Genomic DNA, 27989 nt, shown 5'->3' with positions numbered 1-27989 from the left:
ACCAACATAAAATTCAAACATCTTTATATCAACTCCAGCAAAATTACAAAGTTCTCGACATAAAGATGTATCAGTCTTGGGATTACCACAAATAAAGCAGGTATTTCTTTCTAATATACAAAATCAAAATCTTTAAATAGCAACTGTAAAGAATAAACATGTTCAAGTCAGATATTTGGTGGGCTGTTTTAGATTTTGCCTAATTAATTAGCCAACGTGGAGTTCTTAAATAACAATAAAAACATGGCGGAACTGTTTTGCATTTAGAGACGATTTACCCTCTTAATGAAATGACCATAGTAAAACAAGATAATACTGTGCTAAAATGTATTTTTTTTTCCTTTGACAATACACATGTATATTACAACTGTGGAAGTAAACAAACTTCACATTATGAGAACATCTGCCTGACAGTCGGTGACAACAACAACAAAAAATAACAATAAAACTGCAACACACTTGGATTCACAACTCAGAAATGTGACTACACTACCACAAAAAAAAAAAAAAAATTCATATCTAGCTTGTGAATTATGAGGGGAAGGAAATATCCTTCTTAATGCACAATTAATGGTTAAGAAACACCATTCATATTAACCAATCAAATATACATACGATGTTCTGAAGAGTTACTGCTCTTAAAGTGATACGCAAGCCAATATCCCAAAGTTACTTCAGATGGGTTTTTTTCCAGTAAAACTTTTTTTTTTGACAAGCACTAAATGTGCACATATAGTCTTGAATGGGGTTGGTATGTTCAGTGATGAGGGACATAAATATAGTGCGGGGGTTTCACGGCTGCATCTCCAGAGTTGCTGAAAGTGTCACCACATTAAATGAGATCGAACACATGCAGAAGCAGGTAAAGTAGCCACCACGAGGAGCAGGTGACCGTGGGTGCAAAGGTCAGAAGTGACTGCAGAGGTACACAGTGATGAAACTTGACCCCAAAGAACATAACAAAAAAATAAAAAAAAATTCAAAGAAATTCTAAAAAAAAAACAAAAAAAACTTTTGTCATGACACATACAGAGCACGGCTGACTGTTTTTTTTTTTTTTTTTTTTAAACAATTTAGATCTTAACATCTAATACAACTATAATAGCAATAATGATATCTGAATGGTGTGGGGACAATGGACAGAAAAATAAACCTGCCGGGTAGGAGCGGGTTAGAAAGTCCGAGCGCCTCAGTCGACATGTGGATTTGCAGACGAAGCACGAGGCACACGCCGTGGGACGAAAACAAGTTTGCGCACACTCCGTGAAGCACATGAACGCTGACCGCCTCTCCGGGGATTCGAAGCCGTTTAACTAGAGGACAGGAGTTTTTCACATTTAGCGACAACATTCTAGAACATTACATTTTATAAATAAGGCACCTGGTCACAACAGTCACATATTCACAATGTTGTGATTGGAAGACAGGCTGGAGATACAAACTGCCTACTTGCTGTAGGTAAAAATCGTATTCAAAACTCCCTTCTCATATCGAGCTCTGTGAACAGTAAATGCAGTGCATCCTATCGTCTAAAACAATTCTACGCAAACTTGGCGAAACAAACAAACAAAAACAAAACAAACCAAAAAAAAAAAAAAACACAGGAGGACGATGAATGAATTTAACGTCGCCTCGATAACGGCATCTGAGCTTGATGTTTGTTATCCGACCTTTTAAAATGAGGCTCGATAGGCTCTTGTTATCTCCAGCCGTGTCGTAGAGTGCTGAAACATAAAGCCACACAGCGACTACTGCTGCCAGACATCAGATGGGACTCGTCCGTACTCCCTTAACACCGGAAACAAAAATGTTAAGCAAATCATTCGTCACATTCGTATTTCCACACTGAAGCTTTACAAAAGCATAAATGAATTCAAAATCTGTTCCAAACCTTCCTCACATATTCGCCAACGGAAAAAACAATGTATCCTCTTTAGAGTTCGGTGAGTACAAAATAGATACATTCGGTCCTTCTGAGAATATTCCAGATAAAAGAAATCCCCCCCCCCAAAAAAAAATAAAAAAATCCTCTAAATAAAGACGATCTCTCCCTGCAGGTCCATTTTTATTTTGAGAGTGACGTCCTGGTGCGCTTCGCTGGGCGCTCCTGAGCTCTCTTGGATGCCGATTTTGCCGCGCCGCGCGGTAACGAGGCCGCCCGACGTCTCTTTGCCGGCGGCTTCAACGCCCCGCTTCTCTTCGCTGCCGGTTCATTAGCTTTCTTGACTGATTTGGGAGATGCCGTTTTCGTTGCCGTGGACTTGCTCGCCCTCTTCGAAGCGTGACTCGGGCTCCCGCTCGAAGGGACTGCCGTCTCCATTTTCCTCTGGGATCTCGTCAGCACCTGGTCGGGCGAGGTGGGAACCTTGACGTCCGCGCTCTGCTGCGGGACGTTTGCGCCGCCTTTGACTTCAGCGTTCGTACTTTCTGACGATTCCTTTGTTTGGAGTTTTGCCGGGCACGCTTTGTTCACCGGAAGCTTTTCCGCCTCTGCTCTTTCTGCTTCGACGTGCTTCTTACCGTCGACCTTGCTTTTAGATGCGTCGCCCGGGTTATGTTCGGATGTTTTAGGGGACCCTAGTCGTTGAGAACATCTCTTTGGCAGTTCTTTTTTAGTTCTATCTCTCGAAGCTCTGTTGCTGCTCTGAGCCTTGACTGGCCTCCCTTGAACAGCGTGCTTTGTTGATTTTTTTCCTGCCAATATTTTCCTCCTTCCAAGTTTCGCTGCAGACTCTTTCATTTGTTTGCTGACGGGGGTGGCCGACTTCCGCGCCTTTAAGGCCGGTTTCAGATTTGACTTGGCAGCAGACTTTGCGGTCGCCAATCTTTTCATGTTGTTGGTTTTTAAGATTTTCGAGGCCTCTTTCAGCCTCACGGTGGTTTGCTGAACCTGCATCTTCTCTCGGATATTCGAATATTTCCTCAGGATCCTCGCACTGGCCGGATTCTTTGATTTTCCGGAGGATTTCTGGGATTCGGCTACATGTGCGCTGGCTTTGGCGGAGGAGTACGAGTGAGTCAAAGTCTGAGTGGTGCTGGGAGGTTCTCCTCTCTCCTTGCCTTTGACTGCGTTTGCCTCTTGCTCCAGTGCTTTAGCAATCAGCTTCTGACTCTTGGGGTTACTTTTTACGGGAGAGGCGATGGCAAACTTTTTCAGATGTTTCTTTAAGCGCTCTGCCTGGAGGCTCGGAAATACGCCCTGAGAGGTCCCTGACGCACTCGACGAGCTGTGGAAGCACAGCTGAGTTTCTGACGGAAGACGCGTATTCACCTTCTTGACAATGACGAGGGACTTCGTTTCTGTTGATTCAAGGAACCAGCGACAAATATTGGTGAGATTAAACCCTTTCATGAAAAGCATTTGGACTGGTGAGTATTTCTGGTGCTCCAATGACTTTGGTTTTCGTGCCCTGCGTTTACTTTTCCATATAGCTGCCTGTCGGTCTGCTTTGTTTTTGTATTTTGTTGCTGGCTGACCCTCTTTGTCCAGTTGTACCCAACCTTTTTGCATTTTGTCATACTTCACGTTCAGATTTGTAATTAGGTGTTGGCTTTCTTCTCCAGTCAGAGTCTCATAGAATTTGTTCGCCGTTTGTTTTGGGGTCTGATGTCTTGGTGTAATCATCGGGGTGTGCGAGCTGTGGGGCAAAGAGGCAACAGACGCTGGAGGGGGCCTCGCCTGAGCTTTTGTTATTCGTTCTGGCTTAATTCGAATGGGGGAAGGCACATCGTTCTGTCTCGCAGCTACAGCAAGAACGCTGGTAGAAGGTGCCACGGATCTTTGTGATCTCAAAGCTAATTTTTTGTTGTCCACAGACTGGTGGGAAAATTCAGCCTTACTGCTCTCACTCCTTAATGGCATTCTCGTAGGTCTGTCTGAGGCAGAAGAACTGCCGTCATCGGCACTTGCAGGCCTCTCTTCTAAAGACGCTACATTTGGCTTCTGCAAAAGAGCAACGCCACTTCCTTCTGCCTCCTTTCGGAGGACTCGTTTACTTTTGAATGGCATAATCTGTGTTTGCGTTTCACTCTTAACAGGACTTAAATTTTCTAATGAACTTGTTACCCCCGTCGCCAAGTTGCCGTTTCTCATTCTTACCGTCGTCTGCTACAACCTTGGCAGATCTTAATTTCTGTTTGGCCTCCAATCTTCTCTGTACTTTGTTTTTCTGTATTTCGTCAGAGGTTGCCTCTACTGGCAGAGTATTTTCATTGCTTAATTCCACAGTTTCGGGGACTGTGTTCTGTTGGGACTGTTCAAATGTAGAAACAGGAAGTGGAGAAGGAACCGGGTGGGAGGGTAGCTTCTGTGTAGATGGAAGATCAAGGGGAGCAGTAGGTTGTGGAGATGAAATTGAAGTGACAGCACTTGAAGCGAGCAGTGATTCAGGAGTTCCAGGTGGCTTCTGGCTGCCCGATCTAAGTTGCCGTTTCAACTTGGTACTCGGATGATCAACAGGCTGATCAGAGAGCACAGGCAAATTATCCTGATGTCTTGGAACTCTCGTTTGTTTCTTGATTTGTTTAGTCCTCGAGGGAAATTTCGATATTGGGCTTGATGGTTCGTCAGAAGTTGGTTCTGTCACCTGCTGAATCGCAGGAGTAGTCTCACTCGATTTTACAGGTATGTGTGTTTCAGGTACAGGTATCTCCAAATTGTTGTTTTCAAGGGTTGAATCAAGGAAACTATTGTTGGGTACATCATGACTAGATTTTACTGGACTTTTAACAGGTGATGTGGTGTTGCAACCTCCTCTACGACGCAGATTTCTATCAGAGGCCGATATGGGTCTACCATTAACATAACCCACTATTGTTGTTTCCATTTGTCTCAACCGCTTTGGCACCAAAATTGTGGAACCCTTTTTCCTACGCCAAGGCGGGAGTTCCTTCAAGAGTGCATCAAGTGTCTTTGAGGACACATCATAGTCATTATCATGATCTTCTCCCGTCTCTAGTGGCAGAACTCCGTCTACTGCTACAGATGTTTTCATTTCCGTCTCTTCTACCACCCCCTCCTCTGATGAACCTGTAGTTTGGGCATTTTCTGTCATTTCAACGTCGTCGTGTTGTATCTGTGTCTCCGGTTGAAGTTCCTGAGGTCGCTCGTCATGCTTCGCCTCCCTTTTATCTTCCTCCGTTTCTTCCTCAACCTGATTTACTGGTGTTGCGGTTCTATTCTGCTGGAGACCAGGCTCACTGTTCTGCAGCTCATCTGATGACAGCTGGGGCTCAGCTTCTTCTACGGTAATATCTTCTAATGGCTCCACTACTGTTCCTGCCAGTATTTGCTCTGTACTTTCCTGTACATCGCCTTGGGGCTCAGGCTCATTGTCTTTTACCGTTTCAAATGGAGCCTGAGCAACACTTTCTTTACTTTCTGTTGTTACCCCTGAATCTGCTATCGCATCCTGTTTCACACCTGTGTTCACAACAGTTTCATCGTTCTCTGTTGGGCACATTAATGGAGATGGAGGACCAGACTGCCCTTTGCTCTGACACTGATCTGTCTGACTAGTTTCAACTATGACATCTACTTTACTGGCTGCGGCCTCGACTACATCTCCCGTTTCTGGTATGACACGCTCATTTGACTCATCCGTGGGCATTGGTTGATTCCTCGTTTCCCTGCATGCGCCAACGAAAGGCATGTCAATGGGTGGTACACCTTCAGGCTTTGAAAGTATTTGTTTCGGGGTAACCAATGTGATCAGCTCTGGCATTGGATTGGGACAGTGGCCCCTCCCAGCCAATGTACGAACAGTTTTTAACTCCCAGATTTCATCCGAATACATATGTCCTCTGGTACTTTTTCTGGCATTGCGGCGTGGGAGCATGCTGCGTTGTTGTTCCTTAAAACACTCTGTAATTGGTTTGTCAATAAAAACAATGTCACAGTGGCCGAGATCGGGGTCAGCCATTCCCCTACAATCAGAGTCCCTGTTGCGATGATCAGAGGACACCCTGGCGGTCTTCCTGGCAGTCCGTGCAGAGTCTGAAGGAATAGTCATGTGGAGTGGAAACAGTTTTGATGGTGCATCTTTGGCATGCCCGAGAGTCTCTCTCTGCCTCGCTTGATGTGTGTGAATAGCCTGATGGTGTCTTTTCACAGAGGAGCTGAGTCTAGCACTATGAGTCTCTGTTCTGTTGGATGAATTTGAGTTTCCCTGTCTGTACTCCAAAGAGTCTGACTGAGGAGAAAAAGAGGCGTTGAGCACACATGACAACTTCTTACCAGCAGCAGCTTTGCTCGTCATGATTTTCATCTTAAGAGGTGCATGATCACCGTGACGATTGTTCTCTGCATCCAATGGACTAGCAGTGGGAGTAGCTAAAGGCTGGTTGCTCCCCGACACGGTGCTGCGAAGATCCAAAGCCGGGCTAGCAGTAATGGATGTTTTCAGCGACACGGCGTTCTCTTCAATTTTTCTCACTCCACAAATGCTTGGGGTAGAGTAGGACATATCCTGGACTTCTGACTTGGGAGTGGATTCACTGGGAAATCTTAGCTCAGGGCGGGATTTCTCTGGGATGACTGCACTGGATTTTGCAGTGGAACATGCGGTTCCCTGGATGCCGGAAGTGGTGACAGAGGCTTTTTGCTTCTTGGCGGACGCAAGTGCTTTGACCTCCGTCTGTAGAAAACCTATTGCGTCTACTATCTGTCTCTGATGGTGGGGACAGAGTTTGGCCATGAACTGTTCCAGAGTAGAGGTGGATTGCAGGTCTTTTGTCTTTGTAACACGGAGGTCTGGACATTCACTAAAGGGAAAAGAAGAACAAAAGAATTGTTAATTGTCATTGCGTATCAAGAAGAAACGACATTGGTTCATACTATTGATTGGCATTTAACTGGGAAAAAATGTCCCCATATATCTCGCACCATAAAAATGTTCGGGAGCTAAAATGTTTGTGTGAAATAATTCACGAATTAAACAATGTTGATCATTGCAAATTTATTAAAAGAATAAGTGATTTTTAAAAGTGAATCATTCATCCAGTGAACTTGAGCAATTACATTACAGGTACTACAGTTTTCTTCTTTGCACAGTTTCTTATTTTTAGTTTTTTTTTTGTTTACATCAAGAAAAAAAAAATTATACATGCATAAGACATTTAGTTATGGTAGCCCACATTGATTAAAACATGTCAAACACATACTTGTCACTTGAAATAGCAAATACACTAGGGGCAAATATTGAGTACACCAGTTTTATAAATTTTTCATAACTCTAGTGCAAAGAGTGACATTTAGATACAAGTGCTCAACAATTTAGGCCAAATTAACCAGAAGAAAAGCCAGAGGAAAATCGAGCATGACTAAAAGATATCCAACATTAGTTTTTCTAATACCTATGAGATTTTTGTTGTGCCTGCGGAGGAGAGGGGCATCTCTGTATTTTTAGCTGAAGTCATGTCAGTATGGTAAGTCTATTACAGGATCATCCTATACCTTTGCAACATTTATACCGTCACATTATGCCAAAAAAAATATATTTCTGACTATGAAAAGATTTTTCTCTTCGTTAAAAAAAAAGTTTTCCCCAAGCTATCCCGTAAAAATAAAACAAACAGACAAATTCCTGAGGTGACGCGTCACAAGGCTATGTTGACTAATGAAAAGACTTTGCTCAGTATATACTTGCAACTGCAAGATAAACACGGAGTCATAAACGGATCCGATACTCTGTTGACTAAAATCTGATTAAAAGTCTGATAACTACAAAGCAATATTATACTTATATACAACTTGAAATAACATCGCATTGCCAAATACCATTCCTCTAATAAGTCTAAACATTTTTGTGTACTCATTGTAAAGCTTAACTCTGTTAATTTTTGCATCTTTGAGCTACAACAAAGAGTGCAGTAACTAATGCTATGTTTGCTATTATCCCCTCGATTCTTCATTTCTAGCAGTACAGAAAAGTAGCAAATAGATCAAAGATCAAGCGGGTAACTTCAATGTGGATTTTTTTTTTTTTTTTTTTTTTGTACAGCAGGCGAGAAGAGTATTGAGAGTTGTTGAAATGCAGTGCCGTGAGGTTACATTAAGCAGGTTTTTTCCTTTTTCAAATTAAATACATGCTGTTTGAGGCACTGACCTGGAAAGAAACGTGTTAATTAAATATCCTATTGGTCAACAGCTTACCTGCACTGAGGTTATATTGACATTCATCGTGTAACAGTATAAATTAATTTTAAAAAAAAGTCTTTTTGTGGGCTCTAAACAGAAAATGAGTTGTACAGCATGCCAAAATATCTCGATTGTGACTTTTAGAGATTTAAAAATAAACTTTAAGAGATTAAAAAAATACCATTTGCTGCAACTACAGCCTGACCATTTATTTTGTTTGCTAGGTTCGTTAACTTCATATCCCTACCTGCAAAGTCTAAGCAGTAAGTGGAGTACCTGAATAACGAGTGGTAAATGTTTCATCCCTGAGGGTTTCGCTTTCTGTTTTACTTAGCATTGCAGTTAGAAACTGACACAAAGTACATGCCTTTTTCTTCCAGTAAATAAAACCTAATCCAACAAGCAACCCAAATCACAACTCGGCGCCACAATATTTCACAAGCACACAAACGTGAATCTGTTAAACCATCCACAATGTTCATATATTATACATTAGGGTTATAAATAACCCGGCAATCACTATTTGAGGAAATTTTATCATACATCATTAGTGAACCATCAACCAGATTTTGAACTAGTTTAGTAATATTTCAGAGTCACAGTTAATCTACGTAATACATTGATGACTCAACACTCCATTATTTGATTTCAATAAAACATCCTAAAAGATCAACTTCACCATATACAACCAAACGTCCCAATGACACACGTGATTTAGTCCAATCATGCAAAACACACCTAGTGGCATTCCTTTATATACAGTAACTGTTAAATAAATTATAAAAAAAAATCTGTACATATTTCTATGGGCATTGACACTCTTTAGTCATTTGAAGAGCAATATCATTTGCAATTTCACAAAGACTTTGGTCCTTATATATTATGTTTTTGAAGCAAAAGATACCCAACCTGTGTCAGAATAACGTAGGACCGTCTTCAATCTGATCCCTTCACATCTATGTCATGTAAGAACATTAAATATACATTTTATGCATTATACATTTATGTCTATAAACACTTACGGGAGTAAGTTTTTTTTTAAAGCGGTTTACATTCATAGTTACTTAAGCGAGAGCAAAATCATAAATTTATCAATATTAATTCATAAATACTGCATTAACAAAATAACTCCAAATATATCAGCAGTTTGAGAAGGTATCCAAGGGCGAAAGGGTGGACGGGGCGTCAAACTCTGCCCTACTTTTGGAACAAAATGGTTCCTCTGAAGTGGGAGACCATCAAAAATATTTGTATCTTAACAAAACAAGAATGAGCCCCAACTCCCGCCCCAAAGAGAAAGAAACAGAAAACAAGAAATAACATTAAATAAAGCAGGATGCAATTAATTACATGGGATGTACTAAAATATTTACATATGGTTGAACTTTTGACACTTTCTGCTGTCATATACCAAATGAATGACCACTCTTTCTGTAAGATATTCACCTTTACTCAATGAATCTTTCACTAAACTGTGTGTTGTGTGCATGAGAAATGGCTACATAAAACAGCTATGAGAACAGTACACTGTGATATGGGTTTTCCTGATGAGGTAGTCAACCATTAGATTTGCTACAATAAAAAGTAAGGAGCACAAAAACTAAAATTACCTATCAACCCCAAAAGCGATTGTACTTGTGTAACGTATTAAATCAAACGCATTAGAAAATAAATTGTGACTTTTGAGTAATGTTAGATGATTGTCAATACAAGAATATCTGTATTAATGACCGTGCCTATATTTTACATAGTGGTGCATGTGTCAGTGAAGCACCTTCGCTGTGTTTTTATATAAACCATATTAAAATAATAATAAAAAAAATAAAAAAAATGCATTTAGAGAAATAACTGTCAGTCTGCAAACAGAGAAGCCCAAAAAGTTAGTTAGTAAGCACTATACTACTGTTAGTGTTATAAATATACAAGTGTGCTTGCATCCCTAAACTATATTTTACTGCTGAACCAAATCTCCCTTTAAGATGTTTACAATCTAGACACTTTTATGTAATACATTGCAAATATACTATCAGAGTTAACTGCATTAAATTTAGCATTTTTTTTTTTTTTTTTTTATCAAAACATCCATGTTCAAGCAACACTGTACATCTAAAAGGCTGTAATATTTGCAAAAACAGTATTTCCAAGATTTGCTAGAGCTGTGTGTCAACCTGATGAAAGAATAATGGGCCATGATCCCATATTCTGGAGTGTCCTGAGGTAAATGTGATAATGCACAATGAGGTGTCCTGATATAGCAAAATAATGGACAAGGCTGAATCAAAAACCAGGCAAAAATCCAATGAAAGCAGGGCCGGGGAAAAGGCCTTCTGTAAAGGTTTTGAACCGTGAGCCTTAATGTATCGTAACCGCAACATTATCCAATCTCGGTACAAATTCTTAGGAAATTGTATCGACCTGAGCCTCCGTGTTGTAAAACGCGAGTCACAAGGCAGAGAAAGTGTCGACTCCACACCCTCGCGTGGTCGGCTTCAAGATGAGAATATTTTTTTTGTTTGATTTTTTTTTTTTTTCCCACCCAATGAAAAGCTACTTTTGGATGCCAGCATTCAACTTATAATGATCCTCAGTAATCAAAGTATTTACAGTACATCTGGGTTTATATATATATATATATATATACCTGCACAAAGTGATCCGATTATTTACTAAAACGCAGCTTTACATTTAATAATTCACACTGATAAAACAGAATTTTCATTGAAATTTTGCCTTGGTAACTTTGAGATATAGGGTGGATGTGTACTGAGGCATGATTGTAACCAGGTTAGCTAATTTGGCTGGCTAACAAGTGTTTACAAGCTACAACAAAATAGGCCCGAAGTAGACCAAAAGAGACAATTCTGCATCACATGTAGTGGGCATGTAAATGTGTATAGTCTACATATGTATAGAAATACTATGTTTCTGCAGTATTCTGACCAAAAAAAAAATCAAAATCAAAAATAGAAATTCTACCTTTTTCGTGTCGCTTCCCAGAGATAATACCTGATCACACAGAACTAAAGTATCTGAAGGCCGACACTGGCCCTGAAATGCTACCGATAACTACTTAAGGTAGGTTGACATCTGAGAGTAAGACATGCACGCTTGTCAGCAAGACATCCTGAAAGGTTACCTCGAACGGCTTATTTGGGTATGCTGTACCCGTTAAGGAGGTGACTCGTGAGGCAATGATTTCGCTAAGCATATCTGTAGCTGAGGTATATTGATGTGTGTACAGTGATGCATTATCTTTGACTGACAAGTACTGCATTCCCGGCTGAAGTTGTGTCCTGAGTGCAGTGACGGCAATGGAAAAAAAAATAAAAAATAAATATATATATATATATACACCAATCACACAGCAGAAGAAAACGTACAGAAAAAAAATTTGGGTAAAAAGAAAGACTACAGTGCTTGTGATTGAAAAGGGGAGTGAAATTCAGGATGACGGACTACTATCCCAACAGACGAGAATAATAAATACACATTTTAAATATAATATTGTTTGGAATTCATAAATATGTTTGTGTTTGGACATACTAGTACATCTCCAGTGTTCATTTCAGTCATATAAATGCATTTGTAAAACAGTGAGAGTTCGTTCATAGTCCTCCATAAACACTTCACGTTGATATTTTATACAACTTTCACGGCCTGCATATTCAAAGAACATATGACCAGTACTGAGAGAGGACACTGAGGGGCACCACATCCTTTGAAAGTCTTTTGGCCCCGTGTGTGTGTGTGAAGAAAACGTTTATAGAGCCAATATGTCATAGTATATTAAAAATTTCTCAATAAATAGGGAGCATGCCTTCCAGACACATGCATGGGGAGACACTTGCGTGTTTAAGATAGTTGGTCACATCAAACATATTCATCTATTAATGACCAGAAATGAGGGGTAAGATTATACGGGTAAGATAATGATAAATACAACTTCTAAGGTTTTACTGAGAACCAGAACTACTACCACCGTTTGGCAAACGCAATGGCTAAAAAGTACATCATTGTTAGTATATTATGGATGTTTCACTCATTTGACAAGCGGCTTCCATTATGGAAATCAGTCCCGTTCTCTTCGGATGCACTCTCTCCTTTCTCAGGAACAATGTGCTGGGAGTTTTGGAGTTCTTTCCTTTCAGGGGACGATGAAGCTCCCTGTTCATCCACCTGGCTTATCAGCTTCATTTTCTTTTTGGGGGGATGTTTCAAGGTTCCCAGACGCTCTTTCACTTTGTATTCCAGGGTGCTGTGTGGAATGCCATAGACTGACTGGGCTTTAGACACGCTCATTTTCCCACCCATCACCACCACAATAGCCTCTTCCAGCAGCTCCGTGTTGTATTGTCGATATCGCCCCCGTTTCTTCCTTGGCTGCTTATTACCGAGGTCTGACTCCGAATCCATACGATAGTTTCCCCCCAAGGCTTGGCGGTCAGTGGGGAAAGGCCAGTATTCCTTCTCCGAACCTGAGCTCTTAAAACCTCCGCTGCTTTTTTTTTGGATCTGCTTCGGTAGAATGGAAACAAGCTTCTTTCCAAGACCGTTCTCACAAAGTGAACCTGAATATTCATTGGAGAGGGAATCCCAAGACACGTCTGTTCCTGAGGCCGAAACTCGCACCTGAGGAATCTTGAGGTCAAAAGACGATGACTGAGAAAGGGAAAAGCTTTGGTCCCTGCAGGCCTCCTTTAGGTTGCCTTTCTCATAGGCAAATGATTTTGTAAAAAGTCCAGCAGCTTCCAACAACCTGGGAATGTCTTTAAGGTGCTCACTAGGTTCGCTGCTGGTTTTGAGTTTGAGGAGGGCTCCAAAATGAGTTTTGGAATTCCAGGAAGCAGACACATTTTTGAAAAGGTCAGTGGGGCTGCAGCTGTGGTTACGGCTCAGAGGTGACTCTGGGTCGCTCTCCAGATCGGTCTCCTCTTTGATGTGCAGCGAGTATGCAAGAGACGAGGAAGGCTTATAAGAGGTGGAGTGGCCGAAATTCTCCCTCCTCCTCCCATCCTGTAGGCTCTTCATAAACAGCCCGACTTGTCCGTCCGCTCTCAAGGATCGCCTGATTGGATGGAAGGAAATTGGGTGTAAGCAGAGCTTGCACAGTGCCCTTTTCTCTTTTCTAAAGGAGGATGGGTTGGGGAGGGGAGGATGTTGGCCACTCCTTTATTATATGACCTTGCTTTGGTAACATCACTATCTTTAAGAACAACTGACTGGGTGAATGTGTGTGTGGCTTTTAAGAACAAAAAAGCTCAAGTTTGACAATTTTTTTTTTATTAGCTTGCTTCGATAATTGTTTACAAATGTTGCATCAACATAAGAAAAAAGAAAACAGAAAAACAAAGGGCAAAGGGGGGAAAAAAAAAAAAGAAAAAAAAAAAAGGCACTTATTGGAATACATACAAGCCTTAGTATTCCTGTGGCTCAAAAAGCACAGCCAGGAGGAGAGACTATCTGTCACTGCAGTAAGGGAGCTTTGCATGTAATAACTATGCCACAAACTATCGAATGCAAATAAAGATCCTAACATTTTGTGTGTGACGTTACCACTGAACAAGCGCAGCAATAAAAGAGTAAGCCAGCAGAGGGTTGTTGTGTGAGTCAAACTATCAAACTCCAAACCTAACTGACTAACTCGAGTCGCAAAAAAAATGCACAATTCATTAGCAACTGGTCGTCAGATGACTTTTTGTTTTATTATTTATTTTTATAGTAATATTTAATAGCAGAATATTTTTTTTATACAAATTATTGATGGTTAATACCAAGAGCTGTCATTGTATGGACATTTCTTGGGGGTAAAATTGCCTGATACCAAGCAAATATGCCCGAATCAATCGTTACACATAAAAATTCAGGTTTTTACTACTTCCTTACACCATATCCCTTAAAATTCCATATAGACTTGATTCATTTTCATCAAGTTGAGGATAATGTGCGTGCTGTATATCCAAAGTAAGATGAAAACCAGCGGCGGGTCGATTCTGTTAAGAATAGATCCTCTCAATTCTCCAAGCACCAGAAAAGGAGAATGCAAAGCCACTGGTGCTCAATTCATCTAAATCAAATTTCAATTACATTCGCGTTCAAGTCGACATAAGTAGAAAAGTATGAAGAGCGTTTGCTTTCAAAGAAAAGAAAACAGAACCAAACTCAAAAATAAAATAATAAACCAAAATATTTTGTCAAATGTTTGATTTATTGAAACTACATTAAATTGCAATTTGGCTACAGATAATGAACTAAAATTTGGAATTACGGCCTTGTGGTCTAGGTGCATGACAATAAAGGAAATGCATACTTGTTATCAGTGACTACAGGAAAAGATGGCATCATGTTCACGCATGACATTAAAACTACATGTGACCTGTATAACAGTGTACAGGCAGCGCTTACATTTCTATGGTTTTAACGTGATTTTTTTTTTTTTTCTGACCAGAGGTGTTATGGATTACTCACCTTGCATTTCATGCAAGAATATTAGCAATACTGCAAGTGCTGCATTAAATTATGATCACAATCAGGCCTGCCAGTGTCGCCAGAAAGCGAGAACAGACACCAAAAACATGGCCAAGCTAACAGAAAACGTCAACCTACAGTAGCTCATAATGCTGCTTATTCAGTCCCAAGCTGGTGATACCAGTAACTTGTCTGACAAAAAAAAAAAAAAAAAAAAATGAGAGGGAAGCAGGTGGACTAATTTAAGAGCTGCAATGTCATAAGTGTTGAACGGCAGCGTCAATCAAACTGCAATCTTCTAGGATGTGCGGGAATGAGTTTTAAAAGCAGAATCAAGTTGTACAAGCACATGAAAGATGTTTTCCTCTGTTGCAGTGTTTTTTTTTTTTTTAATGTTTCTTTGTATCACAAAATTCTGTTAGCACAACCCTGTTTGTTGCTGTTCATTTCCATCAAGCCACCAACTGGCCAAGTGATCTCCAATTTCAAGACTGAAATTTCAGGCCTCGGCTGATGCCAGCTTATTGATGCCACTACAAATAACCTAAACACCACTTCATTCCAAATTAATTTTGGTCGTTCTAAACTGCAATGGAACAAATCCTCAAAGGCATTACTGCTCAGAGACGGGGAATTAAGGACAAAGAAACTTTTCTTACCCCTTCAGCGTGGATGTGGCTGGAGAAAGGCAGGGACTATGGACAGACAGGCTGCTGCTATAGCGATTCTTTTTGATAGATAAATCAAGAACTCCATCTATTAATTAAAAAAAAAAAAAAAAAAAAAAAAAAAAAAAAAAAGAAAAGAAAAGGCAGGAAAAACTCTTTTTAGCTTCAATATTGAATTCAGACTCGAGTTCAGTAATGAATAAACATGTGTACTACGCTACCTTGTTCACTGGGATCCGCCAGGGGCTTCTTAATGGTGAGGTCAAGAGGAGCATCCTGGTCGGCCATGAGGAGCTTGCTTAGGACGGGATTCTGGTTGTGTGCTGGCCCAGCCAGAGTGGCAGCGGGGCTGGGAGAGGGAGCCCCCGAGAGCAAGGGTGCGGCCGGCAGGCTTTCGTCAGAGTGAGGCTGGGAAACTGAGCGACTATCCTGAGGGGAGCTGGTTTTTGAGGTATATTCGGCAGCAAACTGTTTGATCATTCTCTGAAGAATCTCTCGAGCCACTACTGGAATGTGTGGGTCTGAGAAATTTGGCACATCTGAGCGGGGGGGAAAAAATGTGGAGGTAAAAACAGTTCAGTCTGCATTCCTGCACTGAGTCATAAGTTATGATTAGTAAACATGCCACCAAACATAGAAACTGCATTTGAAGAGTGTGAATATTTTGAGAGCAAAATCTGTCGATCTGTAATGCGTAGAACATTAACATTTACAGAAAAGCTTACTAAGCGATGGCTGACATCCTTGTCTGCAGGCAGGTTTTCTTGTACTGAGATCATTAGTGTCATAACGGAGCAAAATACTGATGCACTACATCTACTGAGACATCGAGACTCACCTTTTCTGCCGAGGACCGCATTGAGAAATTCCTCGGCTTGCGTCTCTAGTCTGCTGATTGTGATCTGATCTTTAACCAGGAGAGGTTTGGGTGTATCTTCAAGCCCCTCGTCTTTTAAGCCAATTAAATGTTCCTGTCAAATTGCAAAACTGTTAAGAGCAGTGGCCTTTCGACTTTAACAGGATTCATTTATATTTTATACCTTTAATGCACTTCTAATAGATATTCATCATGTATGCCACTTCAACAGTTAAAGGTCCTGGGACAGTCCTAAATCTTTTTTCTGGACTCTGATCCTTATTTCCCAGCCTATGCTCTTTGGCCACATTTACAGACTGGAAACGTAAAGGCTATTGGGTAAAATCATCGAGTAAGACAGCTATTTTCAGTTTTTGGACCTACAGTAAACGGAAATCTAAGCACCAGATTACTTACTTTTACTTTGTCTCTTCTCAAACAGCAGAATAGACAATTTTCATCAAATGACCAATCAGACACTGTTATAGGCTCGAAGTCTGTGGACACAAAACAGATGACAGGAAATTAAATACAGTCGTCAGTAAAAAAAAAATTAAAAATTAAAATTAAAAAAAAGTCGTTGTTCTAAGCAACTAAGTAACGTGTATTTTTACATTTTAATTTCAACAGTTGAAAAACGGATGACTGACCAGCACAAAGTGCTTTTTGTTTCAAGGTTCTGCTGCTGCATCATCAAAAAAAACGCCGATCATATGATTCGCTGCACTTAGAGTAAAATGGTTCCTTTTGAAACTAACAGTGTCCCATATTCAGTTTAAATCCCATTTTCATCTGCACACAACAATGACAAGACCTCTGACAGAAATGTATGAATGAAATGAAGCCATAATGAAAGCGTTCTGATTTGTTTTAGTGAAGCTGACTGAATCAGGAATACACTAATTCAGCTCAAATACATTTTCAGCACCAACTCCCATTGAAGAATGTAACTGCAAATGTAATGAAACCCCAGATAATGCGTTCTATTGTCTCACTAACATTATACATTGTAGAAATGTCTCTAGGGCACTGTCGACTTTTGCACCCTCCCCACGCCATCCAAAACACCAACTTTTATAGGAACACAAGCCGTCTTCTCTTCTGCATTCAGTGGGGCTGTCTTGTCTTCAGTGAATGTACAGGGGTACCAGATGGTACAATGGAGCAGTATTGTCATAATGAGCAGACAGAACAGTCTACACCGAAACCACAAAAATGTAACAGACACATTCATGGCCTCTGTCATTATATAGAAAATGGTCTGAGGTACTTACCCTTAAAAAATGTTAGGTTTTCTACCTGCTCCGGACCAAACAGACTGTCGAGAATGCTCTCAAAACCTGAGAAAAGACGTGAAATTGAGTAAATATGTGGTTCTCAGTGGTAATCATAGAGTGGATAGCCGAACACAGAAACATTTCGAACGAACATTTGTTCATATTTAGTACTAACTGAGCCTCAGTGCTGAAGCTAAAAGCAGCAGAACAGAGACACAAAATGAATCACTGTTTAAGGGCCAAAATAATTTGCTGTACTGCAGAAAAAAAAAAAAAAAAACTACGTCACTGAGAGTTCGTGTTATAATGTCTTAGCCATACACCCAGGCTTGTCTTTGCTTTTCCATTTCAACTTGACAACCGATGTAACCCTTTGCCTCTTATAACACACAACAGCTTTCACCCCAGGTTCTTACTTCAACTGTAAATACATGCACTTCATCCTCCTGTTGCCAAGCAACTAAAGCACCTACAGAGTTGGGAGTGACTGCAACATAAAAAATAAAAAAAAGAAACAGCGAGTAACAAGACTGCTAGGTAAGGATGTCAAAGTATCTTGTATACAAACAAAAAAAAAACTAATTTTCACAATCCACTGACTGGCAGTTTATACAAAAGCAACTTATAACTTGCCTGCATTACTAATGTGATGGTGGTATCCTACAGGCTCAGCTGTTTGAAAGATACAGTGTGTTATGCTGCACAAGACCGTGCTTAACAGTGCGTTAACACAATATGCAAAGTCTGCTTGCCGCTGCAGGGTCAGAATAACCAATCCAAAACAACTACACGCGTTAAATCAAGCACTAAAGAGGTCAAAGAGAACATCTGTCTGCTGAACAGGATCCCAAGTAGGACTGTGTTCCGAATGTGCCACTAAAAGGCCAAAAGTAATGACTCAAACCATTCAGGTAACATAAAACACACGAGATGTGACCAATGGTTTTTAAAAAGCAACATAAAACCCCGATGAACTATTAGCACTGAAAATGTGAAACATATAGGCCCGTACAAACGTGTAATGTCACAAGTTAAATTAGCCAAATTAAGGGAGCTGTTCATCCAACTACAAATCACAGGAAACACTACATCTTCACAGAGGAGTCAAGAAAGTAGTGAGAAAATGACCAGCCCTTACCATCCACTCCCTTCTTCCAAAACTCACAGCGGATTCAATAAAAGCTGTCATCTGTTAAAATGCCTCTCTACAAATTCCCACCCACTTTTCAGCAGCCAAACATAAAGAGACAGAGGGGAGAGGGGGGAGAGAGGGGGGAGGGGGTGGTGGTGGTGGTGGTGAAGCACATCCTTGCCTATAGCTGCAGCGCAAGTCTGTTTCTGGGTTAGTGCATAGGACTTCAGCTGAAGCTATCCAATCCCATTTCTGAAATATTTCAGAGGCATGAGGAGGAAAGTAGGTCATCACTTTCGTTTGACAGAGCAGCACCATGACATCAAACTGCTCTTCAGGAATTCAGTTTAGGGCATTTAAAAAAAAAAAAAAGTGTCACATTGTGAACCATGACTTTAGGGCAATATTTGACTGTACCACTAGCAGAGCAAAAAGAGCCTCTACTCAAGAAACCAGACCATTTTGGAACCAGCAACGCAATTTTAGAAGAGCAAGCTGCTTACATGTGCAAAAGGATAAAATATTAATAGCGCGAAGAATTGTCATGTAAGCTTTAAAACATAAATGAGGACTTCAAAACGTGAATAATGGCCAAAGTTAAAATGCCAAATAAACAGAATGAAAACACCAGCTAGTCACCGTAATTGGGTGCCCTACATTTAACCACGGCTGCCATACGATAAGCACTTTTAGAAGCAGAAATACCAATATAAAATGTTCAGCTTTTAAAAGGTGCGTTTCCTGTCCGTAGGTATATTCGCCAATTAATTAGGCTGGAGAAGGAATTAGGTCACTACTGAGCTGCTTGCAACACTTATCTGATTTGCTGTATGGTGATCAGATAGCCCCCAGATACAACAATACGCACAGGGTACAGAGGTACAAAGTGATAATGACAAAAAGAACCCGGCACTATGTGCCACTGGGCCGAACACCTAATAATATAAAGATTTAACGAGGACTAATGAAAAGATATTGAGGGCAGAGATATCCGATTCATGAGGCGCAAAAATATTCATCCTTTGGAAAAAAAAAAAAATATGGGACAAAACATGTCTAATTGTTTTGACAACATGCCGTTGAGCCGCATTAGTTAATATACTGTAGATATATATCCGGGTTTGTTAATGCATTTGTTTTTTTGACATCATTTATATTTTCAGCTAGAGCGGAGCGTGCGTCATGTCAATCATCTAGCTCTACGTGAGGAGAATGATGATTCAAAAATGATTTTGCTACTTCAAACCCTCGTTGGCGTTTTTATTTTTATTTACTCCAAACACACGCTGCAGATTGCCTCCAGGCAACTTATAGTTGAGTGAGGGCACAGCTTAATTCTCAGAGGTACGCTTAAATGAAAAAGAAAATCATTTTTGTTCTGGAGGAGAGAGCAGATTTTTCTTTTACTACAAACTATTGATGATTATTCAAAATACATTCTCCTCTTTTTAATAGAGAAAAGTAAGTATCGTTCTGTTTGTCTGACATTGCTGAAGTTAGACTTCACACACACTGTTAATTTGATCATTTATCAAACCAAACCTTAACTTGTGAGCGTATCTATTACGAGCTCTATTAAGAAATGTGTATGGTTCACCATAGTTGTTACCGTAACACTACAACTGTGAGTATTAAGACATGTTTGAAGTGTACAAAAGACTCATTTTAATGAGTAGAAAAAAAACCCTCCTCAGCCATCATTTTTCTTTACAAATTCTTCTTCAGATAAAACCCTTGCATTTGACGTGAGAATTGACAATCGAGAAAACTAGAATTATCAATGAGCACCAGAGAAAGCCATTCGTGGGGGGCATTTCTGTAAATGACTAGCTTTCTGTCAAGGTTTTCCACGCAGGAAAACTGCTGAGAGAAGAGCGATTCCTCTTGGCCAAGCGAGATTTTCTGACACACTTACATTTCTGCCTAAATTTAGGTTTAAGACAGGTTTGATACGAGAGACATGATGGGAAAATGAATCAGCATAATTCAGATGACACGCAACTAGATAGAATGAATTGGCTACCGTTTAAATTCATGTAAATTCAAATCATAAAAGTCAAATAATTTCCAGGACTTGACAAACAACATAGAGCTTAAAACTATTTCTTAAAAAGCAGTCACGTATAGCCAAGAAAAGCAAGCTAATCTTAAGCTTCTTTTTTTTTTTTTCCCAGATAGTGAGGAAACTGTGTTGTGTCTTGAGAAATGTCACCCATTAAATATCAGCCACAAACGTTGACCATGAAGCTTTCTAGGTCTTTTCCTGGAGCTTATGTACGCCCATGGTGAGCAGCAACTCGGGTCAAATCTGCCTTAGCCTTCTTGTGACCTATATCTCCAGCCAATCAGAGACAGAACGATTTGGAGTGTGTGACACCCACGCCCTTCCCAACAGTACTTGGAAAGAGAAATCCCACAGATCCAGAATCAGCTTATCCTTCCTAAACCCAAACCTTAACCTGTGCTGCATGTCCCTGTGAATGAAACATTATGCGAGATAAAAAAAAATAAATAAAAAAAAAACAACTCTACTACTTTTTCCTGGCACATTTAGTTTGAAATTGTAGCCAGAGGGTCAATTTTCTTTCATGAGGCCATGCGCAAAATCAAGAAGGGGACCCCTTGTCATTTTGCAGTGCACTGCAACTACATGTTCAGTACAGTGTGTTAAATGCAATACTCGGACAAATTAAACAGACACAAATATGTGATTCCAACAAGACTCGTAAGTCCGCGTTTTACATTAATATAAAGATGTGACATAACGTTCTTGTGTCATTGCTTGAAGCACTTTATGACTGTTGACGCTGCTTAAAACCGTCGTCCCGTTAAAGAGAATCCAGTGCCATATCTAAAGTGATGGTAGACAGCTTCACAGCTGCACAGAGAAGGAGGTTTCACAAATACTTTATACCCACTTTTGCAATGAAATTTGAATTTTCATAATATAATTTTCATAAGGAGAATTCCTCCACATAATCTAACAATGCTTTTGGGGTTCTTATGTGGCCTCTGGTTATAAAGGTTTCAATTGTTCAACTATTTTCTGAGAAATCCTGTATTTTCAGTCATTATATGACACTATGCTGTAATACATGAGCCTCTTTGCCAGTTGTTTGAAGGTAGATGCCAACCAGGTCCCGAAATGTAACCAGCAGAGGTAACCTCAACCCACTTCTCGTTTACCCATGTCGTGCCTATCTGCTATACAATAACATTCAGAAAGTAGGTCAAAAGTTTCACCTCACGAACCACAAATGTGTTTTTCCAGTTCAAGACAATTATACCCTCTCTAACAACAAGAAGCTTGTGTCTCTGGTCTACAGCAGGAAGACACAGAGTGCACAAACACCTGTGAAATTATGAGTAACTTAAACACGAGTTCCCTCGGTGTCTTTTTTGTCACGCCATGATTTACATACACGGCACAAAAACACATTTATAAAGCTGCTGAAATGCTAACACGAAGCCTCAACGTGAGATCGCAGTGCTCTTCCTATCAGATGACCCACCCTTCCCTCTGCTGCATCAACCCCCACTCAACCCATCCCCCACGCTAACTACTGTACACATACCATCTCAGAAGGAGTGACCACGAGCTTGTAGAACAGGAGCTTCACTTTGCTTACAAAATTATTATTTTTTTTTAAAAACGGGCATTTTTGGCCACAGCCTTTGGACATTCTCGGTAAATTGATCATCAAGATCTTTCCTCTTTTAAGACTGCATCGTGTTTCAAAATTATACCAATGCTGACGTTGCGATAAGATAAGATTGACTTCATTAATCCCGCAGTGGGTAAATTTGGTCGTCACAGCAGCAAGAAAAAAAACAAAAAGTGCACACAATATGAAAAGAAATTTACAAATAGTTATAAGAAATAAGACAGATTAAAAAAAAAAAAATTAAATCATTATTTTAGAATAAATAAATACACACACACAGACTATATACAAAATACCAAAAAAAAGCTCATGAAAGAATCATTTTCATGATTTTGAAGAGATGGCAAACTAGTTGAGCTGCTAGACATAACTTATCTTTATTCCAAGTCAGCCCACCAATAGAGATCGAGCCATCTAAAAAAAAAATAAACATTTACTGTTGCCTACTATGCTATCCACACACACACAAAAAGCAACTGTTGTATGTCAACAGATAAAGCCAAGACATTCCATGGACATGAGCAAAGCGGTGCTTGACATTTGGTTTGGCTTCTGCAGATTTTGGTCATTACCAGCAATATGGAGTAGTTTGATCAGGCTATACAGAAGGCAATGAGGGGCCAGTTTTGAGCAACATCTACACTGGGGAAAAAAAAAAACACTCCATGAATACTTAACGTGATATGATGCAAACTGACAGTCAAATGGTGTAATGCTGCACAGAGCACAACTCTGAATAACAAATATGGGACCAACATGATTCAAGGCAATATGGGGGGGTGGGGGGGGGGGTGAAGGTGCACACAAATGCCCAAGTGCAAACACGGATGACCACGCAGTCAAAGACGGGCATTAAAGCTGTTGGTCAATGTCTTGCATAACGCCAACCGAAATCAGCCAACTCTTTTTGTAAATTAGGGGAGTGAAGGCCAAAAGCCAAACAGAGGGGGCCTGCTGGAGCAGAAATGAGCCATTTCAAAGTTACACTAGAAAGAATACAATCTGCCTGATGTCAATGTTTCCTTGTTATTTGTCTGAGCAAATCCTCCTTCCCACTCATGTCAAATGCACGAATAACTGAGATTCCAGGCATTTTCGAATATCAGCTGGTGCCGTCTCAGTCCAAATTTGCCCAAATCCAGACACACACACAAAAAAAAAAACATTTTCAGCCACACAGTTTGCATCTGGGGGCTGGTGGACCATAAGCACATGTATAGACAAAGATACAGACAATTGTTGTCGCTGTTCTGTGGGACAATTGCGCTTGTCTCTGCCCTGCAGTTTCACTGCTCACATTAAGTACACAAAGACAAAATGTCCAGTTCAGCATCAGCGGGGTGGTGGTGGCGTGCAGCCCTCTCCACCAAAAAGCCAAACAAAAGTATGTCCTTGTTGTCGTGGACAGAATATGCCATTCTACAACCGGCAGACTAATGCTGTTGTCATGTACTCTGCAGCTTTACAATTATAGCCCAAACACAATGGACATTTGTCAATCATAAAGGGGGAACTGACTAACTGAACAGTCCTGGGTCGACAGCTACTGACCAGTTAGAAAGCCATTATGCTCTCTCCATTTTCTTTTCAGTGACATTTACACATCCCACCTTGCATTGTAACCTCTTCGCTGGAATAACTTTGTTTTAGATCGTCTCACAAATAACAAATGTTGTTGTTAAAACTCATAGTTTACAGTACAGACACCATGTAAATAGGCAGTGCCGACAATCATCTGCGTGGTTATATGCCGACTATTATGACAAAAAAAAAATTAACATAATTGTGGGCCTAAACTTTTGTTAAACTGGTCACGTTCAACAGGCTGATCTGTGGAACCTGTTTTTTCTGCTCCAGCTCTTTATGAAATGAGGATCTAACATAATCTAAATAAGACAAAAGAATTAATGTTTTAACCTGCCACACCACAAAACTCATAAATGACAGGAAAACCTAAGATATTTATTTTTGTGCACACAAATACTAGATGTCTTGGATATACACTACATCTCAATAAGATCCATACATGGCAGCTACTTGAAGTGGAATTGATTTAATGTGACATTTTGAGATCAACAGCATGAGAAGCAGCATTCAGGGGGTCCTGCGATTTAAACAGCGTTTCAAATGCTGTCTTCCATTCTGCCAAAAAAAAACACAAGGAAAAACACTACATATATTCATGTCTCGGCATTAACATTCAAATTATATTGCATAAATGATCAACCAACCCCTGCTCAACCCTGGGTTGACATGTTCTTTCCCATCGAGCAAAAGGCAAGCAGCTGTGCGTGGTATGGAAATAGTCCCTTAATAAAACATGCTATATTCCTTTAGGAATCAATACAGGAAACAATCCCTGTAATAATTCTCATCAATATTCCCATATGTCCCTGAGATAGATAAAGGTTAGAATGACCTAAATAGGCATTATGATTAAATCAGGGAAAGAAAAAAAAAAAAAAAAAAGGAAGGAAAAACTTTTTTGAAAGTGAACATCTGTTTCACACCTAACTCTTTGCTCCTCATTTGCATGATCATGAAAAATATCCACACTGGCTGTTGCTACGATACGGAGTCACACGGAGAAGGCTCGGAAGTCATGGATTTAGAGATGGCCTCTCCCTCTTCGTCAAGCCTCTCCGTCAACCAGTGCACAACTACTGTAAATGTTAGCCGTTATGCGTGGTGCACAATAATTAAGACAGTGAAACATAAAACGCATCGCAGGTAGATAATATTGTTTCTTTTATGCAGGTATTTTCCAACTCTTTTTGCCAACTGTCGATGCACATATGGACGTAGACGTATCTTTTTCCACCTAATTGCAGAGAAAGTCATGTATTTCTTGTAGTGGATATATATATATTAATATGTCTATTCTTACAGCGGTGGCCTCTTGGCAGATGCAGGCATGAAGTACAAGGATTTTCAAACTGTACACATTTACTGGGCAAAATAAGAAAAAAAAAATGTTCAGGTTATACGAGACCTGCCGTATTTATTTTCATTTTCCTTCACACAAAACTATAAGACTCATGCTATTTACATAGGCTTGGATGATACCCCTACCAGAAATAACTGACAGCGACTTTGCTGTCCATTTCAGAGACTTCACACTGGAACCTCCCCACCGCCGACATATTGTTCACAACACAAAAGAAGTGATTACATCGCGGTACGCGGGCAACCTCGCACCACAAACATGGTATTGAGCATTTACTCAAAATTGAAGCATCGTTTCATTGGCCTGTCATATCAGCCGATGCCGTTATTTCCTTTTAAAGCCTTTTTCAGCCGACACCAATGATGTATCATGCATCCCTAATCACCGGGAACTTCACATAGCCCATGGGCAACAATATAAACAACCAACATATTTAATACTCCTACAGTCTGTTCGTACGTCGTTTGTAAAGAAAAATAAATGAATTGTGGATTTGCACTGCACTATTCACAAGTCTCATGCTACTATTCAAGGTGAACACTGTTAAAACCTTCACTCTTCTGTGATTATATAAGAACAAATGTGTCTTTGATAGTTACTTTAACTACTTAAAATTTTTTTTTTTTTAAAAAGTACATTGTGTGGACCGGACCAAACGGCAGGTTATGTCTTTTTGCCATCCATGTGGAGTTTCTTGTGCTAAATAGTATGTTCAGCTGCAGGATTAGTCCTTGGTAGCACATTTACTGCACCACTGACCGGGGAGGGTAAACTTTAGATGTACTAAGACTGACATATACTTTATGTGCTCAAATTCTCCTAAACTGAGCTGTTGTTGCAAAGGATTAAGAGTCTGCAGCCATGTTTGCATCTTGGCGGGGCTGTATTTGGGAGAATCTTTGATCTTAATGATAACATCACGCATGCTAAGATGTTTATGTTAAGTGGGTACGTTTACCATATAGTGCAAGAAGAGTAGTAGTTCAGCAGCTCTCACGCTCCCCCCCCCCCCCCGACAGTCAACAAATGCTTTTCGAATTACTTGCTTTCAGGGACTGAATAGAACCAAGTATTTAAAGTGAGTACAACCTTGGAATAACTACAATGCACATTAATTCAATGGGAAAATGAATCCAAAAAACATCATATATAACATTTAAACACTGACAAGAAGCATTGACTGCATAGTGTCTACTTTTGCAGCGGGGACACACTCTGCATTGCATTTTGCTGATAATACTTACATACTTTTACTTGAGTAAGGTTTTGAATTCAAGTCGTTAACTTGCAGTGCGGAATTTGCACAGGACCTGAGCACTCCTTCCACCTCTGCATGTTTTAGGAGGGCCAATTGAACGTTACAGGAGTTTATTGATATACCGAAGAAAAGGGAAACTGGCCCAGTGGGGTCTCTGTCACTTCCCCTCTGCAGTAATGCGCGTCCACGGGTGGCAATTTGAGAAAAGCAAGCAAGCTAAATGTTAAGTGAACGCATCACCTTCTCTGCACGTCGCCCTCCCCCCCCCCCCAACCAAAATACAGTATCAGCACGGGAACGCGCATTTTAAGCAAACTGGTCGCATTTGGCCGACGCGTCGCCCAGAGACACTCCCTTTAAAACATGCTCGGTGCCCTTTAAACAAACTAACGCTACGCCAGTAGATACCTAAAGTCTACAGCTAAGACTTTACGGTCGATCCAAAAACAAACAAAAAAAACCAGCAAAGATGCACAAGAAGTGGTGAAACATTATCACAAACAGCAACATTTGAGTAACTGCTCCGGCTGGCTGCCGTGAGAAGGAAACAGTTTGAGGACAAAAAAAAAAAAAAAAAAAAAAAAAAAAAAAAAAAAAAAAAAGCGAGTGCGGTAATAGCTGGTTATTTACACCGATAAAAGGCGCACGGAAACGAAATTCAACCTGTAAAATGGTGCGCCGTGTAATGGGCATTATCCTTACCTACACAATGAATGAGTTTGTGGCGCCACGAGTCAAGTTCCTTCCGAAAGCCTCGCCTGTCGATTGTACATTGGGGCAGCTTGCACTGACTCGCCATTTTGTAACTCTTCTCTGGCGGGCACCAGCACCAGCACAGGAAGAGGAAGCTATGCTGTGTGAACGCGCGCGTCCCCGCGCCGAGGAGGAAGTCGCTCACAGAGGAACCAAACCAACTAGTTTGGTTAAACCAGTCAATAAACCAGTAACTACCTGAATAAATACACTAATAAATAATCTACAGGCCTAGCATTTGTACTTCCCCCAAGGGGAGTTGTGTTTTCAGCATGATTTGTTTTTTCAACAAGAATACAGAAAATGTACTTGCCTGATTTTCATGAAACTTGGTGGAGGTGTGTGCCATGGGCAAATGAACAGCCCATAACATTTTGGGGGTGGATCCACTAATTATTTTCACATTTTCATTAACATGGGACGTTTAGCATACTAAATTACCCGAAGAGCCCCGATCCAAATTGATTGCATGAATATATGAGTCTTGGTATGCTCCATAGAGAATTGTTTCCAATTGTTGTATCCTCCTTTGCGTAGATCTCGGGTTATGGGAGTGGTCGTTAACCAATAAGTATACGCCAAAACCAGCCGGAACTCTACCACCGCTGCAACTACATTTGGAAAAAAAAAAACACTTCACTTTAATGTCATCTCACTTAACCACAGACACTGGACACCGATTGGTCTGCCCTTCAGAGTGTCTGGGCCAACGTTCATGTGAACAGCATCTCCAGACTGCAATCACCGTCAAGAAAACTGAAACTGTGAGCAGCAGTACTTAATTTCCAGCATGGCCATGAAGGTAAATACTAAGAATATGATGATCTCACA

The 27989-nt window shown here is 40.4% G+C and overlaps 1 protein-coding gene across 3 annotated transcripts; it reads right to left on the bottom strand.

Moving 5' to 3' along the window:
- Nucleotides 1-7: 7 nt before the first annotated feature.
- On the bottom strand, nt 8-27204 carry LOC138195382 (ligand-dependent corepressor). Of its 3 annotated transcripts, XM_069144730.1 has the most exons (8): nt 27108-27204; nt 17401-17466; nt 16544-16623; nt 16109-16241; nt 15492-15809; nt 15262-15358; nt 6236-6762; nt 8-1313 (listed from the first exon to the last, which is right to left on the bottom strand). In XM_069144730.1, the coding sequence occupies exons 1-8, from the start codon at nt 27202-27204 to the stop codon at nt 1081-1083; spliced, it is 1551 nt and encodes a 516-aa protein (XP_069000831.1). In that variant the 3' UTR covers nt 8-1080. The 3 variants fall into 3 exon arrangements, with proteins under 3 accessions (XP_069000831.1, XP_069000829.1, XP_069000830.1); XM_069144728.1 differs by lacking the exon at nt 8-1313 and having other exon boundaries at nt 4031-6762; XM_069144729.1 differs by lacking the exons at nt 8-1313; nt 6236-6762 and adding an exon at nt 6942-13202.
- Between the last annotated feature and the right edge of the window lie 785 nt (nt 27205-27989).

The sequence above is a fragment of the Embiotoca jacksoni genome, unplaced genomic scaffold, assembly GCF_022577435.1.
Source record: "Embiotoca jacksoni isolate LCO1_2020_lvr unplaced genomic scaffold, fEmbJac1.0.p SCAF_12, whole genome shotgun sequence".
NCBI lineage: Eukaryota > Metazoa > Chordata > Actinopteri > Embiotocidae > Embiotoca > Embiotoca jacksoni.
This window is presented reverse-complemented; position numbering and strand designations above follow the sequence as displayed.